The following is a 26313-nucleotide window of genomic DNA, read 5'->3' as shown; positions in this document are numbered from 1 at the left end:
TGTGGTAAATGTCTACATCTGTTGCATCAAACGAAAAGAAAGTGTTTCAGAATCTGCAGTTTTGTTGTTGTACAACAAAACACTTTAGGACACTGAGTACTCAGTGAGCCTCAGTGGAAACATACAGCGTTCTCAACAGATGTCATTATGTGGATTAGGACTGTCTCTCCCTCGCTGCTCCCCTCCTCCCTCTTGCCACTGACCCTCTCATTTATCCAGTGGGGGAGGGGAAGTGGGAAGGAGACTGGCAACAGGTTTCACCGCACTGGCCAACATACTGTACTTAAGCTAGCAGGGACCTCTTTGTAATAACCTGCAGAGAGATATTCTCTCATATGGATAAGTTCAGCCTCTAGCCGTCAGTTTTTCTTTTCACAACGTTTTGTTTTTATTTTGGTGGATTTGTTTTTGGAAGAATAATAAAGATGATTAAGACCATGTTTCAACATGCGAAGAAACATCCAGGGGTAGGTTACATCACTCATTTATCCATTATATACAGGGATTTATAAACAAAGCCTAAAGAGCTGACTGTAATTTTAGACTGGTTTATGCTAACACAACACTTTTGTGCTTTCAGTTTTGCATTTCTAAACTGCAAGTCACTGAAAAAGGGACAATGACAACACAACAGTGAAGAATGATAGGACGAGCTGTGCTACTGTGCAGTTTCAAGTGTGGCGCTGTGATACCAATTTACAACTAGAACTTATGTCTAACAATAAAGAAAACTGCAGTAAAATATTTGCCAAAACAAATACTAATATTACTATTTAGAAATTGAGTCCCTTTGAATTGCAAAATGACAGCAGAGTGATTACTAAAAGCTTCAGAAAACTAATAAGTGGACCTTAAAGCTTGGATTCTTTTGTTACAACAATAATAACTCCTTTCCTGATCAACTTGTTTGAAACAAGTACTGTGACAGTGTATAATTACTCTGGCATGTTAATTTTCCTTCCTAACATAATAAAATGAAAGGAGAAGAAAGAGAAAACGACACAGAAACTGTCTTTTTTTTTGCCTCAGAGCTGTGTTGGGCTGACCCAAATTTGAGGATTGACGTTGTTGGCTTGGCAGTGCACCAGAAAAGTAATAAGGGCAGCATCAGTATCGAAACCCAGCGAGCATAAAACACTTCCTATATCGGTCAGGCTGATGGTGAAAGGTGAAACCCTCTGCTGCGTGGCACAACATGAAGAGATCAGCACTGGGGACTGGACAGCTCCCAACACACGACAGTCTTCATTATTTTCTTGGTGTTTGAGTGTCAGCGATCAAAGCTGACCTGCTTTGTTTGTGTGTATATGTGTTGCTGCTTCAGCGATGATCTAAGCGAGCCATCTGCAGTAAGCTACAGTGTGTGTGTGCAGTTCGCACCGTGAAGCTTTTTTCAAGGTTATGCCAAGTTCATACAGATCTTACTTGGAGAGAAAGCAAACAAAAAAACATGGAGCGTGGGCACATAGTGCAGTTCATGAGTAAGACAACATGTGCTAGATACACAAGCAAAAAGTCTGTTTTTAGTTGATTAGTGGATGAAAATTGAATACAATTCTACTGATCGTTAGTCATTTCTAAATAAAAGAAAACTGGTAATACTCGCTGGTTTCAGCTTGCCAATTGTAAGCAGCTTTAGTTTTACAAATGCAAATCAGCATCTTTAGGTTTCAGACTGTTGATGACCAAACAAAGAATATGGAAAATACAGTGCAATCGTGATATCACACATTTGACAGTGTGCTAGTGTTGTAGTACTCGAGATCGGTCTTGGTCTCGAGACCGGTCTCGAGACCGCTTTTTGATGGTCTCGGTCTTGTCATGGACTCGACCGCATTTGGTCTCGGTCTTGTCATGGACTCGGACCTTGCGGACTCGGGATTTTATTTCAAGACCAGTCAAGACCACAGCTGTGGAAATATCACTAAATTGCCAGAATACTGTCCAATTTATTTGTTAACATCTTTGCTTTTATTGGATGCAAAACGTACTGATTCAAATCCCACAAATATTGCGCTCCTCTGCCTCTCAAAGGAGCGCACCTCACAGACTCCGCCCCGGCTAGGTCGCTGCTATTATCGCTGCTTACGCCTGTATCATTTCACCGCAGTTTGCAATCTACCACAGAGCACGGACAGTTTCATTCACAATGTGTATGTTTGATCTCACTATGGTCACGCGTGTGCTGCATAAATCGAAATAACTGCATGAACACGAAGAGAAGTAAGAGGGAAAATGAAGATCAAAGGAAAATTTCAGGCTTCCGATTCAACAAAAAAAATCCCAGCATGAAAGGTAAATACCAACCTTCATGTATTTTGATACACAAACTAAAAATTTAATGCAAGTTTTAGGGCTGCAACGATTCTTGGAATAACGCAATTCGATTATTAAAAATCCTCGACACAAATTCGTTGCTTTGATGTTTGGTTTCAGCTCTGCAGCTCAGGTGTCTCCGTGTAAGCGGAGCATTTCCAAAAAAAACAAAAACGACCCTTTAACGCGAGTGGATCGCTGAGATGTTTTTTCACGCCCCCACTTCTCTGTGCTGTGAGTGCGCATGTTTGAATGTGCGCGCGTGTTGTGCAGAGGATGTCAGCTGTTATTTTTTTCTTTACGTCAGCTGTAGCCACCAGAACAGATCTATAACCACAGTGTACTGGGGAAAGGGGGGCTGCCATTAGCACTAGCAATCGTTCGGTGCCCCCTCCACCACCATCAGTACAGAGGGGCTTCTTCAAAATGTTTTTATCAACCACCTGATCAGCAACATGAAGAACAGAGAACTTTGTAGCTGCTCCATCCACCCTGTTTGTTTCACACAGAGAAACATCTGCAGTACGGAAGTTAAAATATGCTGATGAATTGTTAAAATGAAAAATTATTTCTTATCCAATTACTTGATTAATTGACGGAGTAATCAATTAAATACTTGATTACTAAAATAATTGATAGTTTATGCTCACAATATGGTGGCTGATATTCAAATGTAGGAAATGCTATTAGCAGCCGAGGAATCTGGATTATGTTTTTGTTGTGTATTTTTTTATGTGATTTCTGCAAACACAGTGGAAGGAAACGGCACTCTGGGACACATTAAATGCGTGATGTATAAATGTAACTTTTCTGGATTATATGTAAAAATGATCATTCTATCAATCTAATAAGGCCTGATTTAGAGTTCTGCATTGATCCTTTGTGTATAACTGAAAATCCTCTCTGAAGCAAACCTGACATGCACCTCGAGAAATGTAACTACACGTCCAAAAAAACTGATTACTGCTTTCTGGTTATGTCTTAGGCCCCATCACTCAATTAACAAGTGGGAGCGGCATTTAGTGGTTAGTATTAGCTTACTAATTAGCATTAGCATTAGTGCTGGGGTGAGAAATATTTCTTGCTAGAACCCGGAAGTTACCATGGCCACCACCAATGGTAACAGCAGAGAAGTAAGTAAGTTGTTTCTCCGCCATTAGTACATTGAGCTAGTGGTGGGCAGATTGATCCTGATATCGATAATATGGATGCCAACGTTGTATTGGTATTGATCAATATCAGTGTGATGAGATCGATACTTTGGCTTGAGTTTCTCTCCTGTATGCAGTGCTGAGGTTTCATCAAAGATGCGAGCTGACTGTCTAAGTGTCGCTCCTGTCACAGCACAGAGCACTTTGCTCCTCCTCTCCCCACAGTGTTTTGTTATACTGTCATGTGATGCATAACATATTTTATTTGGGAAAAAAAAGGATTTTGCTATGAAACATTTAAATCAAATTTAAATGTAAATTTGTAGAAAATTAGTGAATGAAGGAACATTTTTTATAAAATTTTTTTATTATACTTTCTGAAAAATCTACCTGGAAAAAAGTTTGCATTTGTTCTTGAGTGATGATTTTGTACACTTAATTTATGAAAAAAAATTCCAGACATCAATGTATGGGGAAAATTGTTTTATTCTATTGTTTCAGAACAATAACTTTTATTTTGATAAAGTATTTTCTACTTACATATAAACTTTGCCCAATTCTATCCTGGGTTTTAACTAATTAATGATCCAAAGGAAAAAAATCTCAAACCAGTTAAACTTCATGGAAATTCTTCATAATTATTAAAAAGTATTGGTATCAGTATCGGTGATAATGGCCCTGTGGCATAGGATCGATACCAAATTATGAAGTGTTGCACACAACTACATTGAGCAGCATACACGAAGAGTGATTGACAGTGCTAAGACCCTCCTCCTGGCTCTGACTGGTTGTTTTTGACTGGGAGCGGTTCAGGGAGGAGGTGGAGGAGCTCCATTTTTTTCGCAGATTATCGGTCTCATACTGTCTGACATGGTGACAGTTTTAACAAATATGTAAAAACCAGATTTTTTATAAAAGTTACATCCTGCAGCTTTAATCTGTATAAGATTAAAGGCTTTAGTTCTTACTGTCGATGAGTGTTTGCCATTTTTTCAGTTTTACACATTTAGCTATGTGGTTTTGAAAAAGCACCCATTTTTACAAAGGTTGTTGGTTTAAAAACAACACAACTTTATGCATAGTTTATGAAAGGCAGAGAATAGTTAAGACTATTGTGATGAACTATGAATAATTGTTTTACATTCTGTGATAAATGATCTTTATTTAATACCCAGGAGTATTAAATAAAGATGGTTATATTTATTTGAGCTGTGAGTTTTTAATATCAGGGTAATTTTATGGGAATGCGGATCTTTCAGATGAATTTGAGAAGTGATTTTGATCATTTTTCACATTTTATTGTGTCATGTAGTGTCAGGCACTGGTCTTGGTCTTGTCTCGGTCTCGCCCCCCCTCGGTCTTGGTCTCGACTGGTCTCGGACCCTAAAAGTCTTGGTCTTGTCTCGGTCTCGATACCCTCTGGTCTTGGTCTTGTCTCGGTCTCGGGTTAGGTGGTCTTGACTACAACACTACAGTGTGCAGACAAGGATTATAAAGAATGGTAAAAAATAATTCACAATAATCTAAGTTGTCCAAAGTGCTGTACAGGCTAACTACAGTGACTAAGTCAACTATAAATATACACTAAAATATGCAATATAAATCATAGACCTCAATTATAAAGAGAAAAGAAAATCATCAAATAAAACAATAATGGAAGTATATATGATCGTGTTTATGTAATAAAAAGCCAGGATACCCTGTTCAACTAGAACTGAAAGCAAGCAACAATAAATATAAGGTTTTTAACAGTGTTTTAAAATAATTGGGCAGCTCTTATGTGAAATGGTAGACTGTTTCATAGATTAGGAGCTGCCACTGAAAAGGCCGCATCGCCCCTGTTTTAAGCCTGGATCTAGGGATGTCCAAGAGTTATTTGTTGACCTCAGGGCTCGGGTAGGACTGTAAAAGTTCAGTTGAGTAGGGCGGCACCAGAATCTTAAAAGCAAGACTTGTAACTAGTACCTGAGACCATAAACTCATCAGGAAAGTATTTGCTGAGGTCACAGTTCAAGCAAGCATTGGGTTCCATTTCTCAGACTTCCATACAATTGCACTTCCTTTTAAAACCAGAGCTGTCAAACTCTACTAACTATAAGAGGAAAAAAAAAAAGCCTTTTTAAGGCACTTCTGCAATAACTTCCTAAGTCCATCTATCATATACAGTTTGGGCTTTAAGGTAGTGAATATCAAAGTTTTATCATCAGACTTTCTCCTAATCAACAACAAGGGAAGTGGCAATGCAATCAGACAGAAGACAGATGTCGAGATACAGCTGAGCAGAGACATCCTTCAGTTCAACCTGATCAAACTGTCATCTCTCTACAGCTTGACTAGATATGTGTGAGCTGAGAACAGCTGTTCACCAGTGGTGTGACTCTCCCTTTCCATCTTGTATACACAGTATCACACAGTAAAATACACAGGAAATGTATGCTAGTGTAGTGTTGATAAATAAATGTAGCATGATGAAAGGATTGTCACACCTAAGCTTTGGGTGTTTAAGATGACACATCACATTATCCCCCTTCCCCATAATGCACTTTTTAAATTTTTAAATCCCATCATCATCATCACCTTTCAGAATATCAGATAAATGTGTCTACATAAACACAGTCATGTCTGCGCATTTGAGTGCACCCACTGGGTGTGTAAGCTCATTTATGTGCATATCTGTGTGAGTGTCTTTATTCGTGCTTCAGCCTCAGTGTGTCTGTGTCTGTGTTGCTGTCGCTCACTGTGACAGGTATAGCGTTATAGGAGGAGAGGCTGGCACACACAGATGCGGCAGCTCTCTCTTCCACTGCGTCCTTGCCCGTTCAACCCAGGCTGACAGTGAGCTGCCTCACACATGGCCTGGGTCTCATGCATATGGAAGAGGGCAGGGAGAGGAAAAACAGGAATAACAACTACCTGTATATGTGTGTGTATTTCACACGGGCGTATGTTCATGGTACATATCACAGCCAGCCACTTGATGGAATATGTTTGTTTACCACCTTCTGTCTCTGTGCTCTGGGACTAATGCATCCCTCCTCTCCTTTCCTTTCCTCAGTTAATCCCTCAATTTTTCTTCATGACTCTGGGCATCACAGGGGCCGCTCTCTACCTTATTCGTCTGGCAAGAGGGCCGCATGTCACGTAAGTTGTTATATTGTTGTCTACTCTCTGTAATATTATTCCACTTTGCTTTTACTAATGTGATTTTACAGGATATGAACCCTTGGATGATTAAAACTTGATATCAGTTTTATCATTTATAACAACTGCCTGCAGGGTTTGGTTTTAATAGCTGGTCCCAGTTTTGATCTGGGTCTCTGCTGGCATTAAACCTGAAATCATTGGGTCTTAATAAATTAATCTCTTAGAGAATATTTTTAGTCATAAAAGCTAAAAGATTTGGATTTAGTGAGTAGATAGATGTCATAAAATGCTATCACCTCTAAACCCTAATACCAATTGTGTTGATTTCTGAAGTAAAGAGAATGTTATGTTATGTTCTACTGCTAAAGTCTCCACAAGGCAGTTATTGACTTGGTAGGACCCCAAAGAAGGTCAAGAACAATCATGTCAGCTGATTATTTCTGAACTGGTAAACATTGTGGTAATACTCAACAACAAAGAGGTCATTGAACAACAACAATCTGAAAATTAGCCAAACATAGATAGACACTCAGAGTACATCCTCTACCAAAGCCAATGCCCCATTTCACAATTTTAAATAAGGCGATAAAAGATCAAAACCAAAATTTAGCAGATTCTTTTTGCCCATGCTTTACCACATTTAATGAAACTCAGAAACAAACCCAAAAAAAAAACAACATCGAAAAGAGAAAGAAAACAGCATTGAATTATATACAGTACCTCTATCTCTGCTCTCATGGTAAGGCTGAGCCATAAAAAAAATCAACAATTTCTTCATGCTTCTAATTGTTCAAAATTTTAATAAATCCCATGTGATCATTAGAAAAATCAGTGTCTGTACAGTATACAAAGAAACATTTGGATAAACCAGAGTAGAAATTTGTCAGTTAAATAAAACAGTTGCTATACATACAAGTGTTGTTGGAGTTTTGACTTCTTTTTTATCCTGGACTCCACACACTGTGGGAGCACATTAGGTTTTTGTTAGAAATCTGTACTCTGCTTCCATTAACAGGAAAACCCGGAGGCCCATTAGAGCTGGGTGTTATATTATTTTTACATATTAGGGCCCAAAAGCAGAGCTCACAATACAACATCATCTATTACACAAAACAAAGTTCATAGTCTCCTCACCTCACCATCATTAAAATGCACCCACACATTTCCCAACATGCTATCCATGTGAGTTTAAAGTATTTTAGAACTTGAAGTGATTGAGCGAAATTGTCAGAAATGACCTTAATCAAGACTAAAAATTCTCTCAGTTGAATACAGAAAAAACATTCGTCAAAGAGCATGTTTTAAGCACAGATTTTGTATGTTAATGCCCGTTTGCTGGATGGGTTATGTTTATTTCCAACATTAAAATATATGTATATATATGTATATTTTGTCCAGTAATGCCAAAACACTGGCCCACAACTGTATACACACACTAAATTTACTACGAGTATCAAAACAAAGCTTAAACACTAAAAAGTTTAATCAGGTGACTGTATTAAACACTCATATTTTAGAACTGCACCAACCACACTGAACTCAGTGACCGCTCACATACAGTAAATGTGCACTGCTCGTGTCCTACTTTGAGCTACACAAAACCACTTGTTCTGAGGGTCAGCCATAAAGTCTGACCTCATCACCAGCTGCAGAGACTAGTGTTGGTGGTAATGGAAAGAGAGAAGGGGAGACATGCTTTCTCTGCCATCAGTCTCTCTGTCTCTTTGTTTGTGCTTTGGTGGTGTGACGTGCTGCCGGAGGGGAGGAGGAGGGATGGACAGTCACAGAGGAGTTCTGTGAAATCCAGACTTTGGTTAATGAACAGAGGAGAACTGCCAAGTCACTGGGATGAGTTCATCTTATCTCATAATCACTCTCTTCTCCCCCCAACTTCTGTCTCCATTCGGCATCCACATATTTATCTCCTTTTGTCTCTGTCCTTCTGTTCCTCTGTCTTTCGTTCCCTTGTTATTTGTTGCATCGTGGTCTGTTACTCTTGTTCAAATCTTTTTCTCTGCACCTGCCTTGCCTCATGCCTATGTTCCGTTTTTGTTGTCCTTTCTCCCACTCCTCTTTATCCTGCATGCTGTGAATCTTTGCACGCTTGCAGCCTCTGGAACAAGAACAACAACCCGGAGCCCTGGAGCAAGCTTGACCCAACCTACCAATACAAGGTAACTGTAATCCCATCACACACTAGGACCCCCTCTCCATTAACACCAATCATGCCTGCCAGAAAAGTAATCTAGACAAGAATGACATTGTTTCAGTCAATCACTGAAAATCTCACATTTATCATCAGATTAAAAAACTTACCAAAATAGATTTAGACAAGCCAGTCCTGGCAAAATATCAAATACACGAGGCTGCTTCCTGGCTGTCTGTTCAAACAAAGAAAAACAAAGTGTCTCTCAAAAACAAATTAAAGCAGATGAAACCGGGAGCTTTTAGTGGTTGGTAATAATTTGCCTTTCCCTCTTGAACAAGGCCAGAGCTCCAGACAAACTCATCAAAATATAAACAAAACTGACCCAAAATAAAGCAGAGAAACAGCCATTTGACAGGATCCACTAAGGGAGCTTTGGATGATGTTTTTTCAGAGAAAAGAATGTTTTCTGAGGGCTTCAAGACTCGGTTGCATGCAAGTGAAATGAAAGTCCCTGCAGACAAAAGGTCAGGACACGGCATGTTTAATTCTCGATAGCGAGGCAAAGGTCTCGCATCGAAATTCCACTGAAGTCCAAACAATGATCGTAATGAGGAGGGTAAAGTGAAAAAGTGGGAATGGATGAGGGCTGGGGGGGTGAGGGTTTTAATGGCAGACCAATCAAGAAAAGTACATGTGGAGAAAATAATCACTGCCAGAGCAAGAAATCAGTTTTTCACAGTTGGAGGGCTGCAAGGCATACAGGAAACACACACACACACACACACACACACACACACACACACACACACACACACACACACACACACACACACACACACTATTTATGATCCATGATATATGCAAACTGAGGGTCGACCGATTAGTTTTTTCAGGGCCAATGCCAATAGCAGTTATTAATAATCCAATCACTGATAAACTGATATTTGGAATTTATATAAATTTGCAGTAAAAATGAACATCTTGATGTCAAAATTTGGAACAACACAAAATTTTGAAGATATTACCATTTTATGCTATTGTCAACTGTATATCTATGCAACAGAGAGGATATTCAACCATTTTGGAAAACTGGGCATAGTCATAGAAATCAGGGGTGTCAAACATCTAGCTGTGGGTTTAAACCAGCCGGCAGAGCTCAGTCCGGCTCACTGCATAGCTTTGCAAAGTATGAAAACTGCAAAGGAGGAGGGAAATTTTTGTTTTGGACTAAGTATTGTCTTGCAAATTATTAAGAATGGATTATGTAGTCAGAACAAAAGCTCTGAATACATTGTCCATTTTACAGTCTTCTTATACATCATTACTCATGTCTGCCAGATCACGCTGAAAAAAAAAAAGGGTGGTGCAGGACAGGATTGTATGATGCTGATGGATGGGTTGACAGGTGAGGTCAGGCAGTAGTTTCCATATACGATCTTTGCAGATGACATTGTTCGGAGAATAGGAAACAGGTGGAAGAGAACCTGGAGAGGTGGAGGTATGCTCTGGAGAGAAGAGGAATGAAAGTGAGTGGAAGCACGGCAGAATACATGTTTGTGAATGAGATGGGAGACAGGTGTAACAGTGAAGATGCAAGGAGCAAAGGTAGTGAAGGTAGATGATACCTGGGGTCAACCATCCAAACCAAAAGACAGAGGTGAAGAAGAGGGTTAGGCCAGCAGGATGAAGTGGGTGCAGATGTGGGTGATTTGTGACAGAGAGATAGCAGGAAGAGTGAAAGGGAAGGTTTACAAGATGGTAGTGAGACCTGCTGTGATGTATGGTTTGGAGATGATGGCAAACTGGGGGTGGCAGAGCTGAAGATGCTAAGATTTTCACTGGGACTGATCAGGATGGACAGGATTAGGAATGAGTTCATCAGAGGGACAGCTCAGGATGAGCAGTTTGGAGAGAGGCAAGGTTGAGATGGTTTGGACATGTGCCGAGGAGGGATGGTGGATATATTAGCAACTGGGGGGAGGAAGGAGAAGGAGAATGCGAGTGAGAATGAGAAGAATCAGAAGAAGAATCAGAATCACCATCCAAGGAACTGTGCAATGTTCTTTTTTTTAAATTTATGACAGGGATGTTTCTTTGTGGAAAAAATATTGTAAATGGATGGCTTCAGAATGTACTTGCACTTCTTTAGACTTCTATGTTATTATACAATGGATGAGCTGCATGTGGCACATGAACAAAAAACAAGTTTCATACCCCATCAAAAATAATAAATAAATAAGTGAAAATTTGGACATTTATTACAACTTTTGTAATATCTGCTATCTTTGAAACAAAGCTCTGCTCACACACCAGAGCTGCCACACACTGCAAACCAGCTTCTCTGTGCCACTCTATGGAACAGCAACCTTCAGTGTTGATTGGTTATTACTAGTGGCTTGCAACCAATCAGAGAGAGAAATGTTTCTCCAGAGCACAGACTGGCTGTGATATACCTCCCTCTCAAAGTGCCGTGACTTTAAGTCAATTTATTTGATTTAGAACTGGGTTTAAAAACTTAAACCACAATCATTTTGATTTGAAAATCTCCCAGGCCAATAATCTACCAACTCCTAAAGCAAACTGTTGTCCTAAAAGCCTCAGTGGGATGAAAATACAGGGGAAATTTTTTAGACAGAGGTCAGAGGACATGGTGGAGTTTGTTTACACGGGAGGGCAAAAAATCCTAACCTTTTTTTGATTTTTATATTCTACTTTTTTTTTTGTAACACGCTCTCCTAAAGACGACACTGATGAATTTAATTTAAGCAAAACAGATTTAAATGTATTCCTCCTGCCTTCCACAGTTTGTGGCCATCAACACAGACTACAAGAAGCTGAAGAAAGAGGGACCTGACTTCTAAAGGTCCTCCAGGCAACTCCAGGGGCACCAAGTTTGGCAGGACCTCCTGCTGCTATCTCACTGATGTGAAACTTCTTCCTGTACATTTACTTGATCTTACCTGATGCTCTGCTACAGAGACTTTAATTTAATATAATATACACTGTGAACAAAAATAAAGAAAGATCACCCAAGACAGATGAGTGGTTTTCTAGTGTTGTCATAAAAAGTGTTTATCCTAACAACATACACAGCATTAAAAAAAAATCTGGGTGGATGTGATAATTGTTTTATCATTTTTCTTTCTTGCATGAGCACTTGGTCATGCAAGGTCAAAGATCAGGCTCTTAATCTGAAAATCATCTTTGAGGCTGGAAATGATCCAAGGCTTCTTTTTTTGAAGATGCACATATCAGTATTTGTAATGCAGAGACTTTTCACCCCACTCTGCATTACAGCACAAGTAGCTGGATACCATAAACAATGAAATGAGAGTTTTCTTCATGCTTTAATATGGCTTTCCAACATACTAACTTGATGTGGTGATATAACAAAGTAACATAATGTTAAGCCATTGCTAGCTATCTTCTTTTGTAGCTTTGCATATTGCTGACTGTGGTCAAGCAGATGTATCATCACATCATGAAATAGACTACCACACCAAAAACAGAGGAATAAGCACACCCGAGCACTTCTAAGCGCACAAGAACAACAACAACACGTTATATGAAAAGAGAAAAAAATGTGATTATAGCTGTTGCAACATTAAAGCCAACTGGTGGCGCAGCATATGGTAAAGTCAAACAATGCAGCGAAAAGAGGATGAAAGAAGGACTGAGGACCACAACACTATATAATAATAATAATAATAATAATAATAATAATAATAATCTGCTGAGTAATTAAAGATGTATGTATCCATTTTATCTAGGTCATCCCCATTCCCCTCCTACATGATCACCCTATCGGGATGCAACAACAGTGTTGCATTGATGACGCATGTAGGTCAAAAACAAGGATGTAGATGGAAATGTTGTTAAAAAGAAGGGAAAAACAACTAAGTAAGCATGATCACATATGCTAACAAATTCAGGCACAAATTCACCTTTGCTGATCATAAACTGTGTATAATGGACACAGCCTCTGTTCTGAAAAATCAATGCAGAAGCGCCCTAAACCTGCGTTCTTTGTAATGACCAGCAGGAGGAGGCTCCTCTGGTTGTTAATTATATAGCAGTGTGTAAGAAAATAACCCTAACTTTCATACTATTTTTGGAATAGTCAGAAAATAATAGGAAAATAGAAATATTCCATGAATATTTTCTAAAGGTCCTTTTAAAAAACAAAACAAAACAAAACAAAAACAATGTCACTATTTTCAACTCTTTAATGTTACAGTCATGCTAGGGAAAACAGTGGTTGGACACCACTTAGTTGTTGCCCACTTCAAAGCAACGAAGACAGCGACAGAATGGCAATAAGATGAAGACAGTCTGCTATCAATCAGCTATCAGTCTGCAAATGAATGGGGTCAAGTTGGCATTTACATGCAATTTGTTTGTGAAAAAAAAAATCTGGCAGTTAACTTTAAGAAATCATGATCTGTTCTTTTACAAATCTGTTGCCATTTACAGACGCTGAAATCTACATTAACTATTTATATTAAGATTCCTCTACAAATAGTGACGTAGTTGCTGCAGGATAGTAATTTAACTGCAAAGTTACATAGGTATATCAGAATTTAGCCAGAATACATCCAGTTGGCAACTAATAGAGCTGCAAAGAGACAAGTGACAGAGGAGTTGCTCTCACTCCAACAATAAGATTGCAGTATGTTAAGGTATTAATAATATTGTAATATTGTAATATTACTATGTAGGCCATATGTTCCTAATATTTGTTGCTAACCCTTCTATTGAACACATACAGTACCAGTCAAACATTTGGACACACTCACCCATTCATATGAATGGGTGAGTGTGTCCAAACTTTTGACTGGTACTGTACATACTCTTAAAAACAACAACTGCCTTTTAATTTCCAGATTTAAAAAAAAAAAAAAAATTAAGCTCATCGCTTCACAAATCTGTCGCTGATTGGATAAGCAAGCCACACATGGACACATGCTGAGAAATGAAGTTGCAGATGAAGAGGACCGAAATAGAAATCAATCATGAGAGACGAATGTTTGTGTGGGTCAGGGAGCTCTTCTAAACCAAGATTCAGTCCCAGAAAGATGCCATCCAAAGAGACAAATCACTGAACTGTTTGATCACCGCGTGTCTGTAAAGACCAAAACACTATTTTTTTTCCCAGGTATGGAGCAGGAAAATGACAGAAGCAGTAGTTTCTGCAAATATGTCTCCTGCTGGCACAATTCTCCCCTCTTGGAGAGTTCATTGAATGATGGATGTTTTGTGTCTGTGTGAGCCTACATGTGTGTGCGCCCTCGTTTAGTATCACTGGCCACCTGACAACATAAAATCCCGCTCTAATGGCACACAACCTGTCTCAATGACGGACCCCTGGGTTCTCCTAATACACTGCTTAATAGACAATCTATGTTCCAGACCCTGCATGGGCCCATTTATGTCAGTGTGTGTGTGTATGTGTGTGTAGCTTTTAAACAGTAATATGCTTCCTCCAACAATGTGGTGACCTGCCCTGTGGGTATTGTCTGTTGCTGGGTAGTGTATGTGTGTGTGTGTTTGTGTCAGATACACAAAACCTGCTGACAGGTAATCAGCTGGGCCAAAGTATCACACTGGGGCATAATCGCAAGGTCACACACAGTCACAGTCACAGACGCAGACACACACACACACACACACACACACACACACACACACACACACACACACACACACACACACACACACACTCAGAGGGGGACAGTTATTATCCAACCTGAACAGCTTCACAGGTCGTCATGAATGCACTGCCTCTTTGTGCTAATATAAAACTAACACACAGAGGCGAGAGCAGCTCACTATGAAACAACTTACTAATTAGGAGTAAAAACTTCCTTTTATAATCTATTCTGACGCCATTCACTGTCTCCTTATTTACTTCAAGTACTGTATGACTTTTCAAAAATGTCACCTGCATACTGTTCTGTCACAAATTCTCATATTCTAATAATATGTTTTCCTTGACTGCCTTTTAGTTATTTTCCAAGTTCACTGCAAGGCAAAGCAATGCTATTATCAAAAAAGGACCATAACGCAACTCAAAAATCAACAATGTCAATAAACCCAGGCAATCCTTTTCCATAACTGCAAACACGAATGCAGATATGCAATCCCAATCAGGCTTTCAGAAGGCAATGAAGTATGGCAGTGTGTGATTAAGATCTCCGTTTCTCAAACACAGGTAGTGTCACTTTGCTGCCACAAAGTTGACGTGAGCGCCAAAGAGGCAGAAGGAGACAGGCTTAAGAAGACCATCTCCTCCTCGATTACATCGTCTCTGTGCAGATATTTTTAGACAAGGATTAATTTTAATGGGTGAGATAAGAAATAAGTTGTGGGTGGAGGAGGGACAAATAAATAAGTAAATAGGACATGCCGCAAAACAGGAGGCATCGGTGGCGGTGTTAGGGTAATGTGGCTGTAGTTGCGAGGCCCTGGGCAGATCCACAGATCTAGTTGAGATAGTGAGGCCTTTCATCCTTTAATGTTTTCTCCCAGAACTGGAATGGTGTTAAAAATCAAAGAGAAAACCAATATTTGTCTGGAACTCCTCTTCCTTATGACCTTTCAATAGGGACAGGTTGTTGGTTTAAATTCTGCATTTCTTCTTTTATTAGTTTCTCAACTAAATTTGGCCTTGGAAAAAAAACTATATAAGGAAACCATGTTTGAGGAAATAGAAATATTAAAAGCTCAAAGTGAAGAGAAAAAAGAAAAAGAATGACATTTGCTTTGGGGGTTAAATGGGAATCAATCTGATAAATGTTATTTCTGTAAGCCAGATGATACATTTTTTTCAAAGTGGCAAAAGATAAATCAAAAATGATGAAAACTGCCATGGATAAAATAAAAATAAAAAAAATCAGCCTGTTGTCATTTTCGCCATTATTGACTACTGCCAATGAAAATTTTAGAAACAAGATAAATAACAGCTACTTGTTATTACTCTGGAACATAATACAATAATTTGTGAAAAGAAAGTAAAATCAAAAACAAATGATTACAGTTATAATCAGAAGTTTAAATATACTCTACACACGTTTTATGATTTCTTTGAACTGTTCTTTTTCCGGGGTGGAATGATTATACAGCATACATCTTTAATGACTAGAATTGGGTGCACAAGTTTGAATTAATTTTGTATTTTGTCTAGTCCATACAGGGTCAAATATATACATACACCCCCACTAATATTTGGCTAAATGTCCTTTAGCAAGCTGCACTTCAACCAGATGCCTTTGACAGCCATCAACAAGCTTCTAGCATAATTCTGGTTGAATATTTGATCACTCTTCCTGGCAGAACAGGTAAATTCCTGTTCCTCGGTTATTCCTGAACATCCTAACCAATTTTCTCTCATCTGAGGGTGACAGTTTGTGTCTTCTACCAGATCTAGGCAAAGTGGTGACACATCCAAATAATACTGTACTTCTGTACAATTGTTTGAACTGATGATCTGCAGTTGTTTAGAAATGGTTCCAAGAGACCTTCCTAACTTGTGTAACTCTCTAATTCTCCTTTTTAGATCTTCACTGAGTACCCTGGATTTTCCTATTGTTCTGAGTATTGGCCAATCCAGTGAGTGCTGTAAAATCTTTTTTTATGCTAGCAAAGAGAAACTACCAATTGTAGTCAATCATGATTACTTTATTAACAAGAAATTAATAGGCTTCAGCTTTTTCAAGTTAAAAGACACTGCAGAACCTTCATTTGAAACATTTAAGTGAGTGTATGTATATATTTGAGCCTGTATCTATACTTTTGATCCTGTGTGGATTATGGTAAATCCTAAATAAATTCAAATTTGTACACCCAATACTTGAAGTCATTAAAAATTTATGCTGTACAATCATTCAACCCTGGAAAAAGAACAGTTCAAAGAAATCACTAAAAGCCCAAAATTACCATGACATTCATGCCCATGACGAGTGTATGTATAGTAGTTACAAAGCCAGGAATGATCATAAGTGCTCTCATTGAGTTAGAATTTAGTAGCCTTAACTACTGCACAGACAGACCTTTTTATATTTGACAACTTTGTTAACATTCATTATTGTATCACTGCTATAAAAATGCCATGTGTTTATGTTCTTTAGCGTGCACAACAACATGACAACCTCAGGCACGTCTGAGAGCAAGAGCCACGGGTCAGCCTCTAATGGCAATTTAGTACCTAAAAAGGGAACTACTTTAACAACCTCCAACAAAGCACAGTACACTGCAAAATATGCAAGACAATTGTTCTTGCTAAAGGTGGAACCAAGAAACACGTTTTACCCCTTGACCCCACCTTTAAGTGCAATGTGCCCACTTACACTGCCAAACTTTTAAACACCTGCCTAAAATTAAGTCCCCCTTGTGCCACTAAAAGTGCTCTGAACATGGACTCCACAAGAATTTGGAAGATCTCTTGTGATATCAGGCAGACATCAAGATGTTCGCAGTACATCCTATGAGTAACCATTATGAATCGGGATTGACTTTTGAGCACATTCCATGAATGCTTCACCAGATTGAGATCTGAGGGATGTGAAGGCCATATCATGTTCCTCAAATCATGCCTGAACAACTTTTACAGTGTGGTATGGCACATTAAAGACCAAATGAATATGAATAAACTGTTAGTGGGAGGTAGGACTGAATATCTACATTAATGCCACGACAGAGGATTTCAAAGTAAAATATTAGTCAGAGCATCACACTGCCTCTGTTGGCTTGACTTCTTCCCATCCTGCTGCCATTTCTTTTTTAGCCCCCCCCCCCCCCCCCCCGTCTTCATAAAATGTTATGATTCATCAGACCACCTTCTTGTATTGCTACATGGTCCAGGTCTGATGCAGGAAAAGGATCAGCATGGACATTCTCATATGGACCAAACTGCTATGCAGTGTGAGTTCTGACACTTTTCTACCATAAGGTAAAAAGGTACTGTACTTTAAAATTGTGGTTTAACAGTGTACACACAGTTTTCAGTTGCACCATATGACTATCATCAGTAAATTGAATATAAGTTGCATTCATCAACTTATTTTCTCTTGTGAAATAATTTTGTGTAAAAGTGAAGAAAGTCTCTTTCAAGATTAACTATTATGTGCTTGTAAAAAAACAATTAAAGCATGATTCTATACTGCTCCAAAACAATTAAAGGAACACTTTGAAAACACATCAGTACACAATTGGAAAAAAAATATGATGGATATATATATATATATATATATATATATATATATATATATATATATATATATATATATATATATATATATATATATATATATATATATGTGGCAGCCTAGTCCATTTTGACAAAATTTCATTGCAGCAACTTGAAATGGTACTCAGTAATTTGTATGGCCTCCACGTGCTTGTATGCATGCCTGACACGACAGATGGTGTCCTCAGGGATCTCCTCCCAGATCTGGACCAGGGCATCACTGAGCTCCTGGACAGTCTGAGGTGAAACCTGGCAGCATCAGATGGATCAAAACATAATGCCCCAGAGGTGTTCTATTGGATTTAGGTCAGGCAAGCGTAGGGGCCAGTGATAATGATATCATCCCCCACATTTTCATGCACCAGGACCCACTACACCAACTTAGGGTCTGACAATGGGTCCAAGGATTTCATCCCAATACATAATGACAGTCAGGGTGCCATTGCTTAGCCTGTAGAGGTCTGTGCATCCCTCCAGGGATACCCCACCCCCCACCCACCCCTAGACCATCACTGACTGATCTCCCAAGCCGGTCATGCTGAACGATGTTACAGTCAGTGTAATGTTCTCCATGGTGTCTCCAGACCCTTTCACATCTCTCACAACCTGCTCTCATCTGTGAAAAACACAGGGTGCCAGTGGTAGACCTGCCAATTCTGACTCCATGACGCTGAGCAGTGAACACAAGGCCCACTAGAGGATGTTGGGTCCTCAGGCCACCCTCATGAAGTGTTTCTGGTTTTTTGGCCAGAGACATTCACACCAGTGGCTTGCTGGAGGTCATTTTGTAGGGCTCTGACAGTGCTCATTCTGTTCCTCCTTGCACTAAGGAGCAGATACCAGTCCTGTTGAAGGGTTAAGGACCTTCTATGGCCCTGTCCAGTTCTCCTAGAGTAATGACCTGTCTGCTGGAATCTCTTCCATCCTATTGAGACTGTGCTGGGAGACACAGCAAACCTTTTACCAATGGCATGTATTGATGTGCCATCCGGGAGGAGTTGGACTACCTGTGCAACCTCTGTAGAATTCAGGTATTGCCTCATGCTACCAGTAGTCAAATGCAAAAGTGAACAAACAGTCGGAAAAGATGGGTAGGAAAAAATGTCAGTGACCTCCACCTGTAAAAGCATTCCTGTTTCGGGGATTATCTCATTGTTGCCCCTCTAGTGCATCTGCTGTTAATTTCATTAACACCAAAGCAGCTGAAACTGATTAACAACCCCCTCTGCTACTTAACTGACCAGATCAATAGCCCAGAAGTTTAACTAACTTGAAACCAATACAGTTAAAACTTGAGAAATTGTATTCACACATATCAGCTGCTGACACATACACATGGTTTTGTATTCCAGTGTCTTGCGTGCTTTAAGAACATTGCTTATAATGATGTGTTATTGAGAAGTATGCAGAGCTGACCTTTATAGGATCACAAAACCACAACGCATTCGAGCTGCTTGTGAACAAAGCTGCAAAGAGAAGCCAGACAATGGCACATCTCACCAAAAATATCACAATGCACAGGTAACATCATCCCTATATGAAATTCTGAATATGCCAGCAGCAACTTATAATATGGTGTGTGAGAATAGCTCACACTGTGTGAAAAGCAGGACAAAGAATTATGCTGCATTGGCAGTCTGGCTCCTTGAATCCCTCATCGCTTTAGGAATGAGAACAGCTTCCACTGCAGCAAGGGTGAAAACAAAAAACAAACAAAAACAGGTTTCAATTATTGGCTCCCTGCTGCAGGTTTGGGAAAATATTGTTTACTTAAGGTAAAGGTAAAAGGAGAAAATGTGTGTGTAAAATAGGTATAAGTGGCTCACTTAGAGAGCAATTACTGCCTACACTAACACACAAACAGATGTTACATTTAGAGGACATTACATTGTAATGCAATAATTGTCTACCTTGTTTCAAGGCTCAGCCCCAGCTGACACTGTGTACAATGATATGTTTTAGTCAAAAACTAATAACACACTTTTACTCTTAAGTTAATCAATAGAGCACAGCTTTGCTCAATTCAGTACACTCAGAATATTCTCTGGTTTTTCATTGTATTATCATCAGGATCATTTATGCCAACTGACCAAATGCTTCCAGTCCGACCACGAAGATTTGACATGGAATAGTGAAATAAAATTGTGGTAAAAGGCATTTTCATCAATTTTTGTGCTGCTTTATTTCTTGGGTTAAAGACTGTACTTGTGTAATAACTCATACATAATTCAGCATAGTGCATGAGACACATCATAGAATTTAAGCTCTCTATCACAAAATCTGTCAATTTTTCAAGTATTAGAATATACGCTCTGAGGCTATGGATGCTGCCTGTAAAAAATATCAATGTTTCAAAAATTCCTTTTGGGAAAGTGAGGCAGAATATTATCACAAAGTTTGAATATGTTACTCCCAGATACCATTTTTTTCTAGAACAGTTAAAATTAAGTTTTTAAATGTGATTTTTAATTTGAATATCACATTGAACATACATGAAGCCCCCCCCCCCCAATTTCCAAGCTCTAATATCTTTAAGATCTTTAATCTGATTTGAGTAATTTCATAGTACAGAGTACATCTCATATCTGAAACTCTGTGTTACAGATTTCAACCCCCTATCTTTGAAATTGTTCTATCTACGGACCTTGTGGTGCAGATCAGTGCTATCAAATTTTCAAGGAAATTGAAGTTCTCAGAATTTCATGTTGAACTTCAGCTACACTTTTTAAATTCCATATTCCCGAAGTTATGGTAGCAGATATTTAGTCTAAAACATTTGAATGACATAGGTTAAGTAGTTCTCTAGATACAGCTATTTGAAAATGGTTCCACAGGACATGCTGCTCAGAAAAGGCTTGACTTCATCACAAAAATATTTTTTATGGGCGAACTAACAACAGTAGGAAGCTAAAATAGGGCAGCTTTTCTGTTAAGAAGTGTATCACCTTGGAGCATTTTCAGAGTAATCAGTGATGGTCAGGCAGGGATTTTTTCTTAAATTTCATTAATTGATATGGAATGACCCATCATCATTTTAAATATTATTGGCTATAGATTAACAAGAGAACATGTAGTTTTACTTTGATGTTGTTACTTTACCATAGCATTAAAATTTGCAAGAAGAAGAGGCAGAAGCAAGAGGAAAAAAGTAGAAAGACAATAGAGAGAAAACCATCCATCCAAAGGAAATAAAATTAAAAAATAAAATCACGTCAACTGAAGCCTATAAAAATGTATTTTAAGAAGTGATTTAAAGGACATCACTGATTATGCAGCTTCATTTCCTCCAGCCTGCTGTTCCAAAGTCTAGGGGCCCTGATGGCAAAAACACAACCACCTTTAGATTTAAGCCAGAAAGGCACAACTTAAGGACCTAAAGCTTCAAATTAGCTCAAAGGCATCAACATTTTTTCCATTAAGCTTGGGGCCAAACTCATATGCTCTAAGTGATCGGTAAAATCCTAAAATCAGTTCTAGAGTTCATAGAAGGAGCCAGTGGAGCTGGATGATGTGAAGCCATCTGAAAAAATGTGCAGATGTGGCCCACAGCTATGATTCTCTTATAATTGTCACTCATGTCACAGTCGGCATTGATCAAAAGATCTCATCAGAATGACTGCAGGTTGTTTTTACTTGTGTCACTCAGGGTAAAGATACACCGGTGATTTTAAAATGCGGCTCCATGTCTCATGTTTGTTTGGTACAGGCAGCTTCAACTGGTAACACTCTAATTGGGTCCAGTTGGTGTTGTGCCAGATTTCCTCTTTACAAAACTTGCTTTTACCACTGATAGCCAGAAATATATTAGAAACACCTGGCTATGCAGAACTTTGGTTTTATTATTGGTAAATGTTGCATTGTTTGTGCAGTTGATTCGGTGAAGGGTGACGTTTCATTGTGGTTATCAGCAGTGGCGGCAGCAGCATGTGAGGTAATATGAAAGGATTAGGAGTGGGATTAGGATTACTGTACAGACCGACATCATGCATCCGCTCTGATGTGATGCCTCTGACACTATGAGGAGCACTCATGGAATAATTACAACGCATTAGTGAGGCTTGGTTGTATAAATATGACTTGGAACACATTACATCCCGACAGACGGCTCCTCCTGTCTATATTTAGATCATTTTATGGTCGTATCAACTTCTGCCAGGTTTAATTATGACAGGTGTTGAAATGACAAAGGTACATTCATGCATACTGTATCCACACTCACATTCACACTCTCTCTCTCACACACACAGACACACACACACACACACACACACACACAAGACAGGCTGAAGATGCATTTCTAATTAATTGCTGACACTGTCATTTATCCCTCTCCTCATTAAAAGGACATGATTTATTGTCAGATCAGCTACCGAGGGAATTAAATTTTATCATCTTTTCATTTTAAACTGTGTGGATGTGTGTCTCGGTGTGTGTGCATGCTTCTGTTTTTACAGCAGAGGGCAGATCAGAGGGAGTTTTAAGGCTATGATATACGACCAACATTATGAGGAAATGTACCAGATGGGTAATACTGTGTACGATTATGACAATTACAACTGAAGAGCACTTTTTCTTGCTCGTGAACTCATTCCTTATACGGAGTGATTTTACGATCCGTTCCGCTGGTAAAAGATATCACTCATCTGTTGTGCTTCTACAGACTGCAAATGTTATGATAACTCCTGCACGGGATTAAGAACAAGCTGCATTACATAAGACGTTCAGCAAAAATCCATATTAGTGGGGGTGTGTGCATATATTTGAGCCTGTATGTATAATTTGAGCCCGTTGTGCATTAGAGAAAATACAAAATAAATTCAAACTTGTGCATCCAATTCTTTTTTTTTTTTAAAGACAAGATGTATGCTGTCCAATCATTCCACCCTGGAAAAAGAATAGTTCAAAGAACTTATTAAAAGCCCCAAATTACCATGACATTCAAATCTGTGATGAGTGTATGGAAACTTCCGACCACAATTGTAAGCCACATTCACCCATTCACAAACACACATTCATACAGCACTTTATGCTGCGCCTTTAAGTGTTTTCTAACTAGCATGGACACACTCATGATGCATCAGGGGCAATTCTGGGTTTAGTATCTTGCCCAAGTACCCTCTTATTAGTAGCCCACCCAATGTACCACCTGTGCCACAGCTGCTCAGACTATAGTGGCAGATTGTGTCTATTATCAGTATTTAATGTTTATTTTTATTATTATTTGCTCCAAGTTGGTTGATCATTTGATGAGTAAGTCTGGTAAGTGAACACTCCTTCATGTTAACATAAGAAACTTGATAAAGCTATTTCAAGGTTTCTACCACCCACATGTTTTTTAGCAAGCCCTAAAGTTAAATCCCCTCCCAATTCAAATTTTGTTAAGATAATAATCCTCAACCAGACTGCTTTCCTTTGCCACATGCAGTGACACGGTTACTGGGCCTTAAGATCCATTCTGAACCAGGAAAAACCCTGTTCTTGGCACCAAAGTATTAATAATGTATTGCACTAGAAAGTGATACAATATATTGTCATATTGCTATTTTGTCCCTGGAGACAACATTTAAAGAATAGACTCTCTTAATGTCTTTCACACCATCACATGGAACCACTTTCATTCATGTCAGGTCAGGTACTGGTACAGATCGTTGTACTAAAAATGGCCACTGATGTTTTATGAGTCAATATGGCTTTTTTTGATCTACACAGATACATTATTAAAACCACCTGCCTAATACTGAGCAGGTCTGGTTTTTTCTTCCAAAATAGACTTCTGAAGAAGATAATAGTAACATTACCTACATCCTTAAGTCCTGCAAATTTATTTCTCTAATGCTTCTCAGTTTAGTTGAGACCTTAGAAATTTGGAGGCAATACCTTTGTCCCATATCATGTTCCTCAAACCATAACTGCAGTTTTTGAAGCATAACAGGGAACATTTTCATGCTAAAGTAGACCAAGGAAATCTGAGAATAGTAAGGTGTGTATGGGGGTCCATGTATCAACATAACTGCCGAGAGCCAAGGCTTGCCAGCAGAACATCAAACCCAGAGGTTCTTGCAGCCATCTCTCTCTCTCTCTCTCTCTCTCTCTCTCTCTCTCTCACACACACACACACACACACACACACACACACACACACACACACACACACACACACACACACACACACACACACACACACACAAAAGCTTGATTCATCAGATCATCCCACCTCTAAAAAGATATCATTATCACAAGATAATCAATGCTACTCATTTCACCTGTCAGTGGTTTTATTGTTGTGGCTGATATATATAATAAAATGTTCAGGTCTTTCAATAAACAATATCTCAAATTGTTTAGCTTGCATATTCCTGCATATTCAACTGATACCATTAGATTCAAACTAAAGGAAAATATGACATAAATTACTAAACGTACCCTAAGTAAAATCTATTTTACACAAGTTAGGTTTAAAAACAAGTCTTTCTAGTTCAGCATTGAAACAACGTTGAATGCGCCACCTCGTGCTCAGAGGTGTAAATGCACACATATTTAACAAGCAACTGAAACATCTGGAACTCTGACTTTGTCAGTCCTGTAAGCAGGAACCTGCCTCAGCACATGTTCATGCAAACAAGAGACAAAAAGTACAGTGCCTGGAGCCAGCTTAAATGTACTGCTGCAAATCCTACAGTGGCTAAATGGCCTGTGATGATTCCCCAGCACAAGACGACTAGTTCAACAATGCTGTGCAGAGAGTCGGCCGCATCTAAACACCGCCACAGGTAATTATTAATTATAGCATGCTAAAATTGCAATATAAAGGTCTTCATAGATGTGGGATTAATAAGCATGAGAAAAAGAGCTGTACACCGATAACCAAAAGGCTGGCAGTGGCAGAGGCTGAATGAACACTGCTTCAGCTGATTTATTTTTTCTTATATACTCCTAAAATTAAGTGAATGTGTGCATTCAAAATTCACCTTTATATGCCTAAAGTTATCTAACAATATTTTCTGACACAAGCCTACAGCAAACCTCCAAAACAACAACTGCACCCTGTCTGTGGGGAAATGCCACACAACTAAGCCCCACACTCATACTAAAAAAAAAAAAAAAAAGTCCCAAATGCCATTTTACTGTATGTAAACTAGGTAACCTCATCATACTGAAAGCAAACAGTTCAGCATAAGAAAACAATCGCATGCGGAAGTTTTTAAAAATAGATATGGATTCAAATGCATACAGTGGCTGGATGATACAATATAAGACAGTAAAGTGAACAGAGTCAACACTTCAGCTCCTGGTGGGCATATTAGCACAAGCAGTAAACAAAGACATACCTGCGGATGCAGCTACCTGACATTCAGCAGATGAAGCCTTTGGACAGAGCGGGAAAGGCATGACTCGTCCACTGCCACGCCCTACATTTGGAGGAAGGGAGCAAGGAAAATTATTTCAACAGCAGCTTGTGAAAGCAATAAGAATCCAAAAATATTAATGTTTAAGTAAAAAAAAACAACAACAAAAAACAAAAAAAACTTTTGGTAAGTTTATTTACTTTAATGGTAAGTGAGTGGCAGGTGTTGACAGCCATTGTTAAGCAGGTAGCAGGTACAGCCGAACCGTGGGCGGGGCATAACAGGCGCATTTGCTTTATGTCGGGGCCAAAACAGTGTGACGTGAAGAAATCAGCTCTGAAGGTCACAGGGTACAAAATTCGGAAGGACAAATTTTGACAATACCTGAAAATGAAAAAAGCCCTTTTTTGCAAATTGGAGTTATACTCACTCCCCACAATGTTAGGTATTTCCACTCAACTGCGTGTTAGTGCAAATATCTAGTTAGCCAATCACATGACAGCAACTGAATGCATTAGGCATGTAGATATGGTCAAGACGATCTGCTTTGGTTCAACCGAGCATCAGACTGAAGAAAGGTGGTTTATGTGACTTTGAATGTGAAATGGTTCTTGGTGCTGATCTATTGGGATTTTCCACCACCAGGGTTTACAGAGAGTGGTCCAGAACAGAAAATATCCAGTGAGCGTCTTTTTGATGTTAACAGGAAGGCAACAGTAACTCAAATAACCTCCAAGGTATGCAAAAGAGCATCTCTGAACACACATTGAACCTTGAAGCAGATGGGCTACAGCAGTAGAAGAACATGACCTTTACTCCATACAGCTAAGAACACGAAACTGAAGCTACAATTCACACAGGGTCACCAAAATTAGACAACAGAAAATAGAAAAAAATGGTCTGATGAGTCTGATAGATGTTAGGGCCAGACTTTGTCAGTCCATCCTGCCCTGTATCAACATT

The 26313-nt window shown here is 39.0% G+C and overlaps 1 protein-coding gene across 1 annotated transcript; it reads left to right on the top strand.

The window, feature by feature from the left end:
* The first annotated feature begins 227 nt into the window (after positions 1-227).
* LOC115780752 (cytochrome c oxidase subunit NDUFA4) lies at positions 228-11795 on the top strand. Its single transcript, XM_030730144.1, has 4 exons — positions 228-467; positions 6523-6608; positions 8722-8785; positions 11565-11795. Exons 1-4 carry the CDS (start codon positions 426-428, stop codon positions 11619-11621), a joined length of 249 nt encoding a protein of 82 aa, XP_030586004.1. The 5' UTR covers positions 228-425; the 3' UTR covers positions 11622-11795.
* The last annotated feature ends 14518 nt before the right edge of the window (positions 11796-26313 follow it).

This window comes from Archocentrus centrarchus, chromosome 5, assembly GCF_007364275.1.
Source record: "Archocentrus centrarchus isolate MPI-CPG fArcCen1 chromosome 5, fArcCen1, whole genome shotgun sequence".
Lineage (NCBI taxonomy): Eukaryota > Metazoa > Chordata > Actinopteri > Cichliformes > Cichlidae > Archocentrus > Archocentrus centrarchus.
Note: the sequence above shows the minus strand (reverse complement) of the source record. Positions and strands in the feature narration are given on the sequence as shown.

Bases quoted from the DNA above. Each gene is read 5' to 3' on its own strand.
- LOC115780752 (XM_030730144.1), top strand. From the start codon at position 426: ATGATTAAGACCATGTTTCAACATGCGAAGAAACATCCAGGG. The intron at 6,609-8,721 runs GTAAGTTGTTAT...GCACGCTTGCAG, and splicing joins GCAAGAGGGCCGCATGTCAC to CCTCTGGAACAAGAACAACA. The intron at 8,786-11,564 runs GTAACTGTAATC...TGCCTTCCACAG, and splicing joins ACCCAACCTACCAATACAAG to TTTGTGGCCATCAACACAGA.